Source organism: Amphiura filiformis, chromosome 11 (genome assembly GCF_039555335.1).
Source record: "Amphiura filiformis chromosome 11, Afil_fr2py, whole genome shotgun sequence".
Classification (NCBI taxonomy): Eukaryota; Metazoa; Echinodermata; class Ophiuroidea; order Amphilepidida; family Amphiuridae; genus Amphiura; species Amphiura filiformis.
In genome coordinates, this window is record NC_092638.1 from 9,789,511 (window position 1) to 9,807,022 (window position 17,512).

A 17,512-nucleotide genomic window follows, 5' to 3' on the forward strand; every position below is an offset into this window, starting at 1 on the left:
ATCCTAGGATAGGATAGGATAGGAAGCTTTATTTCACCACGTCAGGCCCAAATCAACAAAGTTGTTCTTCCTTTTAAAGCATTTTACGGGCCAAAATCGCACCCCTCTCACCCCAATTTTACCCTCCCCAGGACTCATAATTATTCACAGCCCCTGATTATCTCCTAAATTATTCAATTGTTTATTCGATGGGCCTAAACTCCTGTAATATGCATGCACATATTAAATACAACAAGCTATACATTCAAATTATACATGCACGATGCAAGTGCTATTCCAGAAACGCATGCACATCAGTGACATCACTTAATTAATATTACCAGCGGTAGTGAATGGCAAGCTTCGAAGGTTGAAAGTGCGCCCGCTTTACTACCTGAGAGCAATCCGGTAGTGGCGTTTCAATTTATTACGTGTTGGGAAATCCACAAGATCAAATAGAACGGTGAGTGATGATTATTTACTTGTTTTTAAAAACAAACTTCTTAGGCCAGTAATAAACTACGTTCACAGCCGACAACTATAGTTTGAATGATATTTATTATCACACGAGGAAATAAAAACAAACGAATATGGCGCCTCACGTGCTTCACGTCAGGTCAGTGGTCAAAGGTTTTTTTATCGCTAAATCGCTGGCTGAATATCGTATCAAATTCAAGTGATACACTACCGTCGTATTATTGACACCAATTCCTAATTTCGACATTACTATTGCGAAAGGTTATTCCATTATCAAATTAGTAGACTTTCTGTAAAAAACAAATCACTGGTGCCTGATGGGAAATACTTGTGCGCCATCACCGGATTGCTCCCTGCTCTGCTAGCTGGCGCACTTTCAAGCTAGCTACTCGCATTGAACAGGCAGAGTTCGCAAAACTAACGGCGTCGTTATTTGCCAACCCTAAAAGGGATCGAAAATAATAATTCATAACCGATCGATAACTGGCCTCATTTTCTAACTAGCAAACCAGCGGGATTTGTCATAGGTTTGCGTTGATAATAGAACAACCGTGAAGTTAGTGTCACCCCCTTGTTACAGGCCAGCAGGGGCAGGGGGTGCTGCACCCCAAACAAAATTATCGTGCGTAAGGGCTTGAATATGTACTATTTACGTAGCATTTAAACTTTTGTTCAAGATGTTTTATGCAAGTATCAGCATTTCTTTTTGACATTGGGGGGATGGCGTTGGGGAAATTCTTGAAGTATACCGTAAAATGTGGTAACTCATGGGCACCGTTTTCAGAGTTTTTAAACCACTGCTTCCAAACAAAACCAATTATAGGCCTATATTTCTAATCAAAGGCTTTTTTATGACATTATAGGGTTCCTTCTACACCTTGAAGTTGAAAAAGATTTTTTAATAATTTTGTAAGGGTGCCCTAGGGGTTAAAAATAGCCTGACCCCGCATTTGGGGCAACTTTGGTCAGATCAGAGTAGGCCTATTGCATATTTCCATGAAGAAAAAAAATCAAAAAATGATCTTCACTGTATATGGGCAAGTTGTTGTTTTTTGTGACATTTGACCCCTTGCAAAATTAATCAAGCACACATCCTTGCTCACAAATATCGATTTTTATTTTTTCTGAAAAAAATGTAAAAAATGCTCATTTTTGGTCAAAATTTCCGATATTTTGGTAAATTTCAAGGAAATTGGACAAAGCGACCATTATATCTTCCAAATATAGGCCTACTTCACATTTTGGGGTCCACCCCATAACCAAATCGGAGTCCAAGAGTCAGCGCACGGCTTGGCGCAGACGCACTACGGCAAAACACACGATGGTAAAGACTATCACACGGAGAGGGTGATAGTAAAAATGGCAAATGGTAATATGAACTGTCTAGAATTTATGTAGGGGAAGGTGCCGGTGGGGCATAACGAAACACTTAACTTTGAGGATGCTCTGTGACGTCACCATAAGTAATATGACTGTAAAAATTATATGTTCAGTTGAAGTTTGTAGGGGAGAGCGGGGAGTGTTCGCCCTAGGGGCAGGTTCGCCCACCCCTTGTTTCTCAGCACTACGGCTATCGGGGAATTTGGTGATGGCAAAATTAGGTGACATAGGCCATTATAAACTTCTCATATTAGCTACCCGATATATAGGGACGTGTGCATCGAACTGCAGCCAAAAAAAAAAATTACACCAAAACGTAATTTTTTCTTGCATTAATAATGTTGTATTATCATTGATACATAAATACAGATGGTTTTAATGGAAATCTGTATTGGGAACATATGGGATTTGTCAAAGATTTAATGCAGTTTTAGACTCCTTATTCGATTTGTATTTTGCATACCCTGAAGAAAATACAAAAATGTGCACAAGGGGCACGTTCGCCTTTTGAGGATGGGGCATGTTCGCCCTATATCTTCCCCTGGCGGACTTACCCCAAACTGGAGGGCGGACCTGCCCCATCAGCGTATTATGCAAAATATTTATAATTATACCATTAAACAAGGTAAAACTACTGAAAAGCATGTTTTTAAAGTTATGTGGTATCAGTATTACTCATACCACCGTTTATGTCCTGATCCATAATCTCCCCGAAGTTGTAAACATGATACGTTTAAGCTCACTTTGGGGCCCTACATTTTATCCTGACCCGACCCCTGCAACAAATTTAATGACTCCCCAGAAGAGAACGAATGCCCTGTATACTCTTGCTAAATGTTTGCATTTAATATGTTATTGTTATGCAATGTTTAAACCTTTTTTTGTGATTAGGGTGAACTTACCCCACCATATGGGCGAACCTGCCCAAATATGGGGCAAGTTCGCCACTTTGAAAAACTTTTTTGTTTGCTCTATCCTGTTGTTATTGTAAGGCCTATAGTTCTGGGATTGTGGCCGTATATAGCTAAGACATAGGGCTTTCACATGGGCTAATCAGATCATCCCTAACCTTAAAATTGACATCGCTAGGCTGGTCAGAAAAATATAGGGCGAACACTCCCCGCTCTCCCCTATTTACCTTTAATATACCATTAACCAATATAACTTGAAACCGTTTTGCCCCACTATCGGGGCAAAACGGAACCCCCCTATGGGGCAAAACGGCACCCTGGGTGTAAACTTATATCACTTGTTCCATCGGTAGGCCCTAGGCCTAGTTATATGTAGGCCTATATTCAGTTACAATATTAAGTGGGCCTACCATCTCTGTGGAGTGAGTGGTTAACTTCTTATAGGCCTAGTAGGCCTATAATATGTATGACCAATATTTGATCAGAAAGAAATATTCAGTAGGCCTACCATCTCTGTGGAGTAAGTGGGGTTAACTTTTAATCATTAATTCCTATCTGTATGTCTAGTTATATGTCTATGTTTCAGCGAAGTGTTTACCATGTTCGAGTAGGCCCCTAGATAACGCCTACATTTCCTTGAGTGAAGCGCAAGTTATGTCCAATTGGGGCAAAACGGAACCCATCTGTGGGAAACCGCCAGCAGCAAAACGGAACCCTGTTCCGTTATGCCCCACACCTAGGGTTCCGTTTTGCCCCATACCCGATTTTTTAGAAATAAGTTGCATGCATAATACATCGTAGCATATGGGCCATGCACTTAATACAGCTCATGGCTATACCTTCGTGTTTACAATATACACAATTATTTGGGAATCCGATATTAATGAAGTAAAATTTCAGCGCATTAAACATCTACATATCTTACACCAGACGGGTAGTAATTTTTGACTCGATCTTGCTCGAATGTCAGTGGATTGTTTCAGATAAAATTTTGTTGTAAATCCTCGTAGCCATACTTGTGTTCCTCAATATAATTTGCATAGACGGCAGTATTGCGAAGGCCTATTTTTCCAGGTGGTTCCGTTTTGCCCCGGGGGTCCGTTATGCCCCACCTTCCCCTATGAGTGATATGATAAACTATTATATAAATATTAACTGTCTATGAGTGTAATGGTCGAAATATAATCACGAGGTGAATGGATTGTTCCATTCCACGAGTCGGAACGGCGAGTGGAATGGAACAATACATCTTTCACCGAGTGATTATATTTCGACCATTACACGAATTTAAGACAGTTAATATTTGTTTTATATCACTCATGCATAAATTCTATTACTAAAATACTATTTAAGGTAGGAAATATTTTTTCATCAACATAACACCATGTTTTGCCGTGATATACTTCACATTTTGGGGTCCACCCCATAACTAGATCGGCGAGTCCAAGAGTCAGCGCACGTCTTGGCGCAGGCGCACTACGGCAAAACACATGATGGTAAAGACTATCACACGGAGTGGGTGATGGTAAAAATGGCAAATGGTAATCAACCAATGAACTGTCTAGAATTTATGTATATGATAAACTATATCTTTATATCTTTAATTCCAAGAACGTAAAAATAACAGAAAAGCTTAATAGCCCAATCTATAATAGATAATAATAATTTTGAATTTAGGCCTATGTATTTTAAGGTCATAATGTACGATTTTTAAATGAGTTTCGTTAAATAATAATAATAACTATTAATGATAATATCTAATAATGATTTTGGCACATTTGTATCTATATAAATAAAAGGAAGTCGCTAAATCTTGTTCGCGAATAGACTCAGAGATGATTTCACTTACAGCGCGGGTCTCCCGCTAGTTTGTAATATTTAGGCCTTCACATGTCTCAACTTACACCCAATTGGATTCATCCAAATTTGTATTGTGGAAAAACAGAACAATTTTGAAATGATGTCTAAATTCAGATAGAACACCACAAATGACCATGCAGAAGAGTTGTTACTAATAACAGGTTTATGATTTGGCAAAGAATAACAAAATTGAAATTTGACTAAAAACGCATAACGCATAGGCTATAAACATGTTGAAGGGATAAAGAACTGCTATACAGAGGATAAACTTATGTCTGATCACCGTGTTATTTGTTTCACATTAGATTTACCAAAACCTAAACCCATGAAAATTGTTTCCACTCTGCGCAAATATCGTGATATCGACAATGTGAAGTTTGCAAAATCTCTTGATGAACTTATTTCTAATCAACCATCTCACATTCGTCATGATAGCACTGCCATGTTTGAGTGGTATGATTCTGGAATGAAATATTTACTTGATACATATGCTCCTTCTACAACTCGTACACGCCTTGTTAAAAACCGCATGCCATACTATAATGATTCAATTCACACTGCACGCTGTGAACGCCGTCGAGCAGAGCGAAAGTGGAGGAAATCTGGGTCTGAACTTGATCGTGAACTTTATTTAATTGAAAAACGTAATGTAAATGAACTCACCATGTCTGCAAAACAAGAATTTTGAAAGACAAACTTTCTACATGTTCAACAAAAGATGTCTATCGCACAATTAACTCGCTTCTCAACAAACATGTTCAACAACTACCATACTATGATTCTGCTGCAGACCTTGCCAATCAATTCTCCTCATATTTTGTAAATAAGATTGTAAATATCAGAATGAAACTTGACAGTCAAAATGTTACTGTTCCTGATCGCTTTTGTGACTCTTCTTGTGAAAATATTCCACCACTTGAAGTGTTTAGGCCAACTACTGATGAAGAAATATTGAAAATCATCATGTCATCACTATTGTGATTTCACTCCAGAAAATTGATTTCAATTCTATTCCTATTCAATTCTTTCTACACCTGGAGTCTTGCTATTCAATTCCAATTCAATCCACCTTGCTTTAGAATTAATTCAATTCGATTCCAATTCAATTTTTCAATTTCAAAATCATTTCATTTCAATTCCAATCCAATGCAGTGAAATTAACTACTAATCAATTTCAATTCAATTCTGAGCATTCATTTCAATTCCAATTCAATTCCAATTCCAATACAGTTGCAGTTTGTGTGTGGGGTGTTAATTGACCAAAGGCACACTGCAACAACTGTGTCTAGAGATTGAACAATTTTTTGTCCTTGATTTGTAAACGCATGTAAAATTTAAACACAAATGTCAAACTTCAAAACATCAAGTGTTTAATATCTAAACACAAGGCACCAAATTACTAAACATGTTTAGCATTTAGACATGTTTACAAATTGAGGACAAGATGATGGTGTCTAGAATTGTGTTTAATATCTAGACACTGTTTTTGCAGTGCATGTTTTTAATTTTACTACCAATTTTATCATTTTATAATAGCTCAAAACAAAGTCAAAATCAAGTACACTACTTGTCACAAAAGTATTTCAACAGAAGATACTTTACTGTTTTGTTAATTCACTTTTCACATTCAAACAATGCGAGTGATCCTTGACCTCTGGGTCCTATTTTATGAAACTTTGGAACTTTTTAGTTCTTAGGTGACTGACTTCCTAATATTTGTCTAACTTCTTGTCCACCATGCACATTATTTTCTAAACTTAAAGGAGGATTTCGTGATCTTAGTATCCTCTTTTTATGACATTTTTCAGTGGCTATCCACGAAAAAAGCTTATTCCCAAAATTTGATTTTGCGTTTGCGAGTTTTGCATGTTTACGTGTATTACACTGCTCCATAGCCCACTGTTGTAATTTCGTTCTGGTATACAGGTTGTATCAAAATGATTGGTACTCCTAGTTTCCTATTATTATGGACAAGGCTGCGATGCCAGAATGCAACATATCTACCTAATTTGTTGATAAATGTTGTGGTTCATTTCAAGAGAACACAAGGTTGTATTTGGCACAAACAGGCTTTTCAATTACAATCAAAACAAATGGGTACCCATTATTTTGATACAGCCTGTACAAGAACTATATTCAAATTTGACGATTATTTGCTAAAGGAATTAATCTGCAAGAATTTTTGGTACATAAACATTATGTAGCCAGAGGTTTCCAGTGGTATAAAAATCTCAACTTTTTTTGAGAAAAGTGGGGGATGAGGCTGTGGATCACGCCCTTTTAAGGTGTGTGGTACGATCGATAATAGGACCCTGTCCCCGCACTGACCTCAAGGATGTCAAAAATCAAGGTTTTGATACTATTAGATCCCCACTTGTCTCCTGCTCCTCCTAAGATTTTCACCTAAAATCCTTGTACTTTTGAAAAAGTGTGAAAAAAGCTGTCAAAGATATAAGCATTTTCTTTTATGGTTTTCTCACAATTTGTTCAAATGTACAATGACTTTTGAGCATAAAAATTAGAAGTTTGAGAAAAATAGGGGCTTTGTGATTAGTGCCAAAAGTTTTTAATATGTGTCTCTTGTGTGATTAGACCTGGAAGTGTATCAGAATTCAGAACGGGGGAAGGGCACTTTTTACAGGTGGAATGATCTGGAATCAGACATCTGCTTGTGAATTGAAATGCTGAATTGAAATCAAAGCTGAATTTCATTTCAATTCCACTTCATTCTTCATCACTCAACATGATTTCAATTCAATCCAATTCAATTCTTCATTGCTCACGATGATTTCAATTCCAATCCAATTCAATTCATGCCCAAGCCCACTCATTTCGATTCCAATTCAATTCCGATGCATTGAAATGAAAATCGCCCAAAATTCATTTCAATTCAATTCGATTTCAATGCATTGAATTAACATTAGTCATCACCAAGCAAAACCAGTCGGTTGGATCCCATCTCAACATGGTACCTCAAAGACAATAATCTACCTCAACTTCTTCCAGTGCTAACTGATATTGTTAATGTCTCTCTTTCTACCGGAGTTTTTCCAAAAGGAGCTCATTCTGCAATTATAAGGCCGCTCCTTAAAAAGCCAACTCTGGATCAAAATGTTCTCAAAAACTACAGACCTGTTGCCAACATAACTTTTGTTGGCAAATTAATTGAAAAAATAGCATGCTCACGTCTTACAGAACATATGAATTTAAACCACCTTGCTGATCCTTACCAATCAGCATACAGACCACTGCACAGCACTGAATCAGCACTTATAAAAGTAAAAAATGACATTATGTTTTCAATTGATGCTAACAGAGCTGTTCTTCTTGTATTATTGGACTTGTCAGCTGCCTTTGACACAATTGATCATAACATCTTAATTTCTCGTCTTTCTCAACGAATTTGTGTCAAAGGACCCGCACTAAACTGGTTTCGTTCATATCTTGCTGATTGGTCTACCCAAGTGGATATAGCAGGTCAACTCTCAGAGCCAATTATCTCGCAGTTTGGTTTGCCACAGGGCTCTGTAGTTGGACCTGTTGGCTACACTGTGTACACCCTTCCAGTTGGTGACATTGCAAATTATCATAATGTTTCTCATCATGTTTATGCCGATGATACACAGTTATATGTATCATTTAATCCCAAAGTGCCGGGCGATCTTGACAGTGCAATAATTCGACTTCAAAATTGTATATTAGATATAAAAAACTGGATGACTGCAAACAAACTGTCGTTAAATGATAGTAAAACAGAATTCTTTATAGCTGCATCACCATATTATTATAACAAACATTTGCCACCTAATATAACTTTATCTATTGGAAATGAACGCATCGAATCTGCAAAGACCATTAGGAATCTGGGTGCTTTTTTCGATACTCACATGACTATGTCTTCTCATATTACAAATGTTAGCAAATCTGTTATCTTTCATCTTCGAAACATCGCTAGAATTAGGAAATATATCGACCAACCTACATGTCATCATGCCACACGTTCATTGATACTTTCTCGTCTTGATTATTGCAATGGCCTTCTCTCCTCATCACCATCTACTCATATTATTCGTCTACAACGTCTTCAAAACTGGGCAGCACGTCTTGTATTTGAAGTCGACCGAAAACACTCAGCGGGTCCACTTTTGAAATCACTTCATTGGCTTCCAATACGCCAAAGGATCATTTTCAAATTACTTTTGCTTGTATATAAATGTCTTCACAACCAAGGACCAACATATTTGTCAAATTGCTTATCATTGTATGTTCCAAAGAGACAACTCCGATCTTGCGATGATTATCTTCGTCTTGACTATCCCATGACTAGAGTCTTAGCTGGTGATAGAACTTTTACAGTTTTTGCATCAAAAGAGTGGAATAAGCTACCTGTCTATATTAGACAATCTTCATCAACAAATGCATTCAAAAAAAGCGCTTAAAACTTATTTGTTCCCATAACATGTTCTTATTGATATTGTAATTTGTATTATTTTTAAGATGCACCTTCAAAATGTAGTTTTAAGTTGTAGTATTAAGGTATTAAGATATTTTGTAAGCGCTCTGAGCCTTATGGAAATGGCGCAAATGCTCTTTGTATTGTATTGTATTGTATTGTATTGTAAGAAAGTAAGAATTTTAAAGTTGTAAAGATAAAGAGCTTTTTTGATGTTTTGTTTGTTTGTTTGGTTATTGTTTTGTTTTGTTTGGTTGTTTCTTTTTGTTTTGTGTGTGTGTGTGATTTTTGTTTATTTGAGCGATATTTTATTATTATTATATATTTTTGGTTTGTTTTTTGCTTTATATAAATAAAGATATGAAATAAATCAGGAATTTAAGAAAGTACTATACGTTTTTGTACACTATCACCTGGCATATTGAAGATTCAGATAATGAAAATTAATTTTTCGGCTGCTTCGACCAACAATACCTCGTCTATCCTTAACATTACCAATGAAACAAATTTGTCAGGTGAATAAAAACTTACGCACAGCGTCACCTTGCTATATGAATCATAAGAATGAATAAGCACGGGCTTGTCAGTTCATTTAAATTATGATGCAGTCATGTCTACAGTAGAATTCATCTCGACCTTTGCAGGACTTAAACCCCATTAAAAGCTATTAAACCAAGATAACACTCATTGAAACAGCTCAACTGATTAAATCGGATCTTCTCTGGTTGTGCACATGTGTCTGTTTTACATGTGCGACATCGCAATAAAACTGGTATTATAGCTTCAGTTGGGTAACCGATTATAAAGGAAACGGAAGGAAACAATGGTATGTGTACCTTTGTTCACGAAATGAGACAATGGCCTGCTTTTTTGTTAACCAGCATTCTTGAAAATGAGCAACATAATGATTGTTGACTTAACACGGTTTGGAAATAATTTCTTCATATTTTTGGTGTTATCTGTCGTTTACATATCCTTCCTAAAACACAAAAGTGCGACCCTCTCCAAACACCTAAATTAGCTAAAAATTTAGGACATGTTACAAAACTATATTTTCTATAATTTCATAGAATACTTTAAATGTAGCTTGTACCGTTTTTTTGTGGCATCCTTCAGAACGGAGCAGTGCGTTACCAATATAGCTCAATATTTTCGGTCAAATCTCCATTCAATTAACACGGGGAGTTGCATGGCTAGATCTATGAGCTAGCTATGCTTTGCCCTCACTCATATTCTACGAAAGTGCGACCCCTTCTGAACATCTAACCTAGCTGTAATTTTAGGTCATGTTAGAGAAATATATTTGCTAGAAGTTTGGAGAATACTTTAAATATTGGCTGGTTATTTTTCACACAGTGATGTTAACTAGTCAAGTGCCCATTCTTCCAACATACATCATTTGTAGAGGTCACGCGTCAATGGTGAGAGCACTGTGTATTGTGTATATAAGGAAAACGGACAGTAACTGCAGTATGTCATTATCACAGCATACTTATAGTTGGAAATTCCTGTTATTATACACTCTAATTAAACTCCTCACAAATGAATAGAATCTTTTCAAATATGATAAGTAGGCCTATGACTATTTTGGAGACGGCCATGACAGATTTCTCTTAAAAATTAACAGACTTCGCTTCAAAAGGATTTTCTCATCAAATGATGACAAAAACGTATTAAAATTTGATAAGATTGCCATTTCATTTTAAAAATGAATAGGTTCGATTTTCTTGTCAAAAATGAATAGGTTCTTATCAAAAATGACCAAAAGATAATTGAAATTTGAATAGTTTGTCTTTTCCGAGGGGGATATGACAGGCCCTTTTTAAATGGTAATGGATAAATAAATGGGTTTGAGCTCAATTAAAATAAAAAACGGACACTATTCGTTAAGAAAAGTGATAGTATACCTAATCAAAATGAACAATATATCTCATCAAAAGTCAAAACAATTAGTTCGGGATCAAAATGAATGAGTTTCTATTCAGAAAAATGAATAGTGTGAAATTAGTCTTTTAGAGTGTATACTGATAGAGCCGGTGAGTTACTTTTTAATTTGCATTAATTATTCCCGATTCCTAAAAAATACAGCAATACTTTTTTGGGAATTAAAAAATATTATCTTATTTTGCCAAATGAAACATAACTAAACCCCAACCCTTTAGCTGGTTCTAACTGGTAATAAATGTTAATGTAATAGTTCTGTAATTTGAGGGGATACACATATGCTTAGGAACCGGGGGCTTGGGGGCTTAGTCCCCTCAGTAATTTTGGTGCAGGGGTGGTAGAAATGGAATACCTTTCAGCCGCCCCCAATAATCCTAGGTGGAAAAAATGTGATAAAATAGGGGGAAATGGGTGTTTGTGACCTATATTTTGCAAATTTTTCTGACTCCAGGATGGCCCACCAAACTGTTTTCAATTTTCAGCCCCCAATGTTGAAAATCTTCATAAGCCATATGTATGTGCCAAAAACCCGGGGCCAAAATCATGGCTACATAATTTCTTAACAGTCACAAAATTCAAAGACGTGACACAAGTCTATAGCATTCAAAGTTTGAGGTATACGGTAGGCTATGAGTTTGCTCATCAATTGGATATTTTATGTTAATTTTAATGAAAAGACAACGTGTTTTCCAAAAATTAGAATGCATAATCTGAAATTAGTCTTAGTGCAAGTCTTCAATTGTAACAGCGCAGCCTGGTAGCAGCGTACGTAAAACACCCTAACAACACAATGTGCCAAAAATTAAACATTTTAAAATGGTTATTTCTCAAAAACTAGCTCGGTGACCCCTCTTTTTTGCTTTTTTTTTTAGATATTCGATGTATATCGATTAAATTTAATTGGTACGAAATTTAAAAAAAATGTTGGGCGTGATCTTGTATGGACTATAGTATACCCCTTAATCCAAAAAAAGTGCTGTATTTTTCTGGGCTAGCTGAATTATGGAGTCTATCACTGTTGCGTGTGGCTCTGACGGTTCGTCTTATGCATAGTGATTAAAAGTATTTCCCTTAACCTGGTCTTAACCTTAACTAGGATCAAGAGTATGTGTCTAAAATAGTTAGAATAATGCATGTTGATATTTACAGAATAAAGTTCCGTTTTAGACATTTTTTAATTTCGAAATTATATGTTGAAGGCTGCTAAAGAACTATTCTCATAGGGCCTATGGGTAATCATTTCGTGAAAACGTATTATTAGTCCTACAAATCGTAACCATGCAGCTGAACATGTTAGAACTGTTTTTAAACAAAAAAAATTGTTCATAGTTTGTATGTCAGTGTAATGCGACAGGTCTAGGCGATTTTGACTTGGAAAATATCATCTTCCTGACTATATTACATTCTAGAAATAGATTATTTGGCTATGGACAGAACTTTGTGGCACATCTTCTTGACTTCTTCTTTATACATCAACAATGGAATGATCATCAAGATTCTCTTTCTGTTTCGTCATCAGCAGAAGGGCATGTAGGACTGAGTTTGTAGAAAGTTCTGGATAAAGTTAGTAATAGTATATAAACTATTTCCTCTGCCCCTTCCGCAGGATTTACGTTGCGCAGCTGCAGCTCAGAAGAATCATCGCCAACTTAAAATAGTATACAAACAGTTATGCATACGGATCCTGAGCTTGAATCGTACAAATGAGTATGATTTCATGAATGGCAGTGATGAAAGATATGTTTCTTCAATAGTGTTTCTTCAATAGACATGTTTCTTCAATAGAAATGTTTCTTCAATAGACATGCTTCTTCAATAGACATGTTTCTTCAATGGACATGTTTCTTCAATAGAAATGTTTCTTCAATAGAAATGTTTCTTCAATAGACATGCTTCTTCAATAGACATGTTTCTTCAATGGTGTGATATATTAATGTCAAAGGAAATTAGAAATGAAATATAATTATGTTTCTTCAATAGTGTTTCTTCAATATACATGTTTCTTCAATAGACACGTTTCTTCAATAGACACGTTTCTTCAATAGACACGTTTCTTCAATAGACACGTTTCTTCAATAGACATGTTTCTTCAATAGACATGTTTCTTCAATAGACATGTTTCTTCAATAGACATGTTTCTTCAATAGACATGTTTCTTCAATAGACACGTTTCTTGAATAGACATGTTTCTTCAATAGACATCATAAAGTGTTTCTTCAATAGACATGTTTCTTCAATAGACATGTTTCTTCAAGACATGTTTCTTCACTATAGACATCATAAAGTGTTTCTTCGATAGTGTGATATATTTTATGCCAAAGGAAATTAGCATGACAAAATGGTGACTTCGACATGCTTCAATTCAGCTGGAAATACTACCAGCCTGGTGGCTTATTCCATACTTCTTATAGTCATAGGACTTTTATTTCTCTGCTATGATCCAGACAGTACACGGATAACTAAATACTTCAGTAGGTATAAAATGAGAGAGTGAGAAGGTACGGAAGATCAGGGAGAGAAAGGGAGCGGAGGAATGAGAGAGTGGGGCAGACCCGTAACCAGGATATATTGGGGGCTGATTTTGACCAAGTGGACTGGGCAGATTTGAAAAAAAAGTTGTTGTTTTTTTCAAAATTTTGACCTTTTTTGACTAAAAATGCATAAAAAATATATTCTTTTCGCTACACTGTAGCTTTACGCTCGCAAATGGGATTGGGGTCAAAAATTGGGACTTTTTTGGCCTTTCGCGATTTGTTTTGGGGCCGGCCCTCTCGCCCCATGTTACGGGCCTGAGGGGAGGGGGCGAAGGGCACCAGAAGGAGAACGTCAACAAGGAAGGAAACCCATGCCTGGCCATGCTGGTTATTGTGGAGGTCATTCGTTTGTGTGGGGGTGGGTGGTGTGTGGGGTAGCTGGTATGGGTCGCAACTAGAACAACCTGCACCTCGCTCGCATGATACACGGTTAACAACATTTGCATTTGATCAATGAAAGTTTTTCTACAAATTCGCATGGTTGACTTGTATAATACTAAAATTGACTAAATTGCTTTACTATTTCTATTTAAGGAAATAGGAAATAAGTAATGCTCTGACTAAATGCTAGCGGAAACTAATAGCTGTAGAGTAGAAAATGATTTACAAATTCAACATGTTGATAGTATCATTCAACATCAAATTCATTCATAAAAGTGACAAGTCACGTGTCACTTTTATAGTCATCATGCGCACACGGAAATATTGTTGAAAAAGTCTATGAAATATTATATAGGCCTACCACTAGGTCACAGTTCTTTAACCCCAATACATTTGTACATTCATTGAATGACCTTAGACAAAAAGTCATATCTGCAACTTGAGGTCAAATTTTGCACTATGATTATGTAATTGAGGTTTTTGGACTATGCCATTGGGATGAGGCTATTGTGGTCCAGTGTACGAAGAGTTCAGATGCAAGAAAAAAGCAATCCGTTTTCTTGATTTGAGATATAGCCCTATATAAGCTCCTATAATTTTGTTTTGTTGGTTTTGTTAATTTTGTCGCTAATTTTGATTCATAGAAACTTTAATATAGGTACCATACATAGGCCTAAAGGGAATTACTCAAAGCATGCAGTAAATTATACATAATTATAATTATGCTACGTTCAATTAATTTCACCTTATTTTTTCTCTGAGCAGTTAGCCCTACCGAGAAGAGTACAAGATATAAACCAATCTCTCGTATGAATACTCAACGTCAAGGGCAGGTATGTACATGCTTCATTACTCGGTGGTCACTCGGTAGTTGGCCCAACAATAACTTGATCCTTCACACAGCTCAAAGTGTTTGCCATAATTTGCCATGGATAAGTTCTGCAGATTTAGTCCATTGACTAAAGTCAATGACCATTGTTGAGGAGAAGGCCCGTGGTGTACATTGTATAATCAATATTTTTGACAAAAGGAGTTGTTCATGTCAATTTGTAGCCATGTACTTATTTATTATATAGGCCTACATAGCTTCTCCAAATCATACATCCATTCCAAAATCTGATTGCTATTATTATATGGGTGAATAGACAACAAAAGAATTTGTTTCTCCATATGGCCTGTACTTTAAGCGGTTTTTGGAACTGGCCGGCGACTAACACTTTACGGGGCGAATTATCGTGTGCCCACAAGTATAGTGTATCGTCAATTGATACAGGAAATAACACTACCGGGCCCAAATTTATTAATAGAGAGTTCCCGTGTTTTGGGTTACCCGCCATCTTGGAGGGAAACCTAAACTCCGTTTACAATTTTCAGAATACCAACACTCGCGCAATAATTAGCAAATGTTATTTTGTAGAATCATGGAAGAAAGTAGAATGTAGCACCAATAGGGTCATTGACCAAATCAAAGGAATGAGGAATACGGCGGTGCGAATCACGTTATAAACACTATTGTAGTCCGTTCCGCTTGAAAACACGGGAACTCTCTATCATTAGCGCAATAATGTCTAACATGATATGAATAGGCCTAATTGATTGATTGTTCGTAATTGATTCTTTGGATGGATGGTTCGTTTGTTCGGGTATTGCTTGGTCGATCGATAAAGTAATTAATGATTGATTGATTGAACAATGTGTGATTGATTGCCTGTTTGGTTACTTGATTGATTGATCGAATGATTGATTGATTGACATGTTAATTGATTTATTGATATGTTGATAAATTGATTGATTGATATGTTGATATATTTATGTATATGTTTATTGATTGATTGATCGATTGATTATTTTAACATCAGTTTCATTCTTGATTTTTCCCTTTTACAGCAGCAATTTTGTGATGAGGAATGCCAGTGGTTGCAGTTACAATCCCATCGACGAGAAACTCTTCATGAAGCATGTACAGCTTACAATGAATCCTCACCCAACAACCTGAGACAGTGGCTTATGGATCACCTAAACGTGCTGCTGTTCCTCTGGGTGTCGGATAAACATAAAGCTCTGTATTGTAATGTACCCAAAGTAGCGTCCACCAACTGGAAGAAAGTCTTCTACATTTTAAACAAAGGAGTGGTTCCATATAACCAATCATTTATCAGCAATGTAATATCAAATCTTCATGTCCACACAAACACTACCTATGCCGATTGGCAATTAATGCGCATGTCACCTAAAGATGTTATACATCGGTTAAAAACTTACACCAAATTTATCATCGTGCGAGATCCGTTTACACGAACTTTATCGGCATATCGCGAAAAATTCGAAAATGAACATAACCAAAATAGAAGAATTTGGAAAACTTGGATATATAAAATGTATCTCTATGTAACGAGACAGAATAGTTTGTTTGAATTACCTTATGGTAGTCAATTTACGTGGCCAGAGTTTTTACAATTTGTAAGTAATCCAAATGCAAAATTTACCGTCAATGGTGCGCAACATTGGATGCCAATCAGTGAATTGTGTTTTCCATGTCAAATAAAATATGATATCATTGGTAAACTTGAAACTCTGGACAATGATGCCAAATTTATATTGAAGAAATTAGGCGTACCGGAATTAGAAAGTGTAGTTTCGTCAAGTTCGGGTCATGCAACCAACAGTTCTGATGCCGATACACAACATACATACCTCGATGAACTTTCTGTGGACGATGTAAATGGATTTGAGAGAAAATATGAGAAAGATTTTAAGTTATTTGGATATAGTATGTTTAGTTACGTTCAGAATTGAACTGACTTTGTTTACAACTTTAACCTTTGTAATTTTGTGAATGTTTTATACAATCTTCTTTGAAAATCATTGCTATATGATGAAAGGGTTTCGATATAATTGGTATTTTCTTGAATTACGAGCTACATCCAAAAGAACATGCACAACTCGCTCGGTGATGTTGTCACCACTCACGCCCCCCCCGAGGGTGGACGCCCGACGGGTGGGCCTACACTTGACACTTGGCATCTAAGCTCTTTAGATGTTAACTTTATTATGATCATCATTATATTAATGGTGTAAAATGGTACTTCATTTACCGATACCGGTTTCCATATACAAATGCAGCTTTTAATGAGGATTAAAACAATACCACCGTGTTTTGCCAAATGAAACATAACCCACATCACACCTAATCCGCTAGTTGAAACTATGAACTGGTAATAAAAATCAAATGTTCATTTGGCCAGATGCTGGACAAAGACTTAGTACAAATTGGGCTAATCTTATGCATTATGATTTTTAAAACACATTTTCTAATCCTTTTATAACCAATTATCAAAATTAACATTTCTAGCTCTAATATGAACTTTATCGTGATCTGATCATCATTATATTAATGGTGTGAAATGGTACTATACCGATTCCAGAAAAATGAAGCTCTAATTTATTGAGGATTAAAAAACAATCAGTCATTTTTTATCCAATAATAAAAATCAACATATTTAACTAACTTTATTAGTGATCATCGTTGTAAAATTTGTTGAGAATTAAAGAAATGTGATCCGGTTTGGCCAACATAGCCCACGCCTAATCCG

The 17,512-nt window shown here is 36.2% G+C and overlaps 1 protein-coding gene across 2 annotated transcripts; it reads left to right on the forward strand.

Moving 5' to 3' along the window:
• Positions 1–13,040: 13,040 nt before the first annotated feature.
• LOC140163923 (carbohydrate sulfotransferase 10-like) lies at positions 13,041–17,042 on the forward strand. Of its 2 annotated transcripts, none has more exons than XM_072187228.1 (3): positions 13,041–13,475; positions 14,682–14,752; positions 15,807–17,042. In XM_072187228.1, the coding sequence occupies exons 1-3, from the start codon at positions 13,343–13,345 to the stop codon at positions 16,713–16,715; spliced, it is 1,113 nt and encodes a 370-aa protein (XP_072043329.1). In that variant the 5' UTR covers positions 13,041–13,342; the 3' UTR covers positions 16,716–17,042. The 2 variants fall into 2 exon arrangements, with proteins under 2 accessions (XP_072043329.1, XP_072043330.1); XM_072187229.1 differs by having other exon boundaries at positions 14,685–14,752.
• The last annotated feature ends 470 nt before the right edge of the window (positions 17,043–17,512 follow it).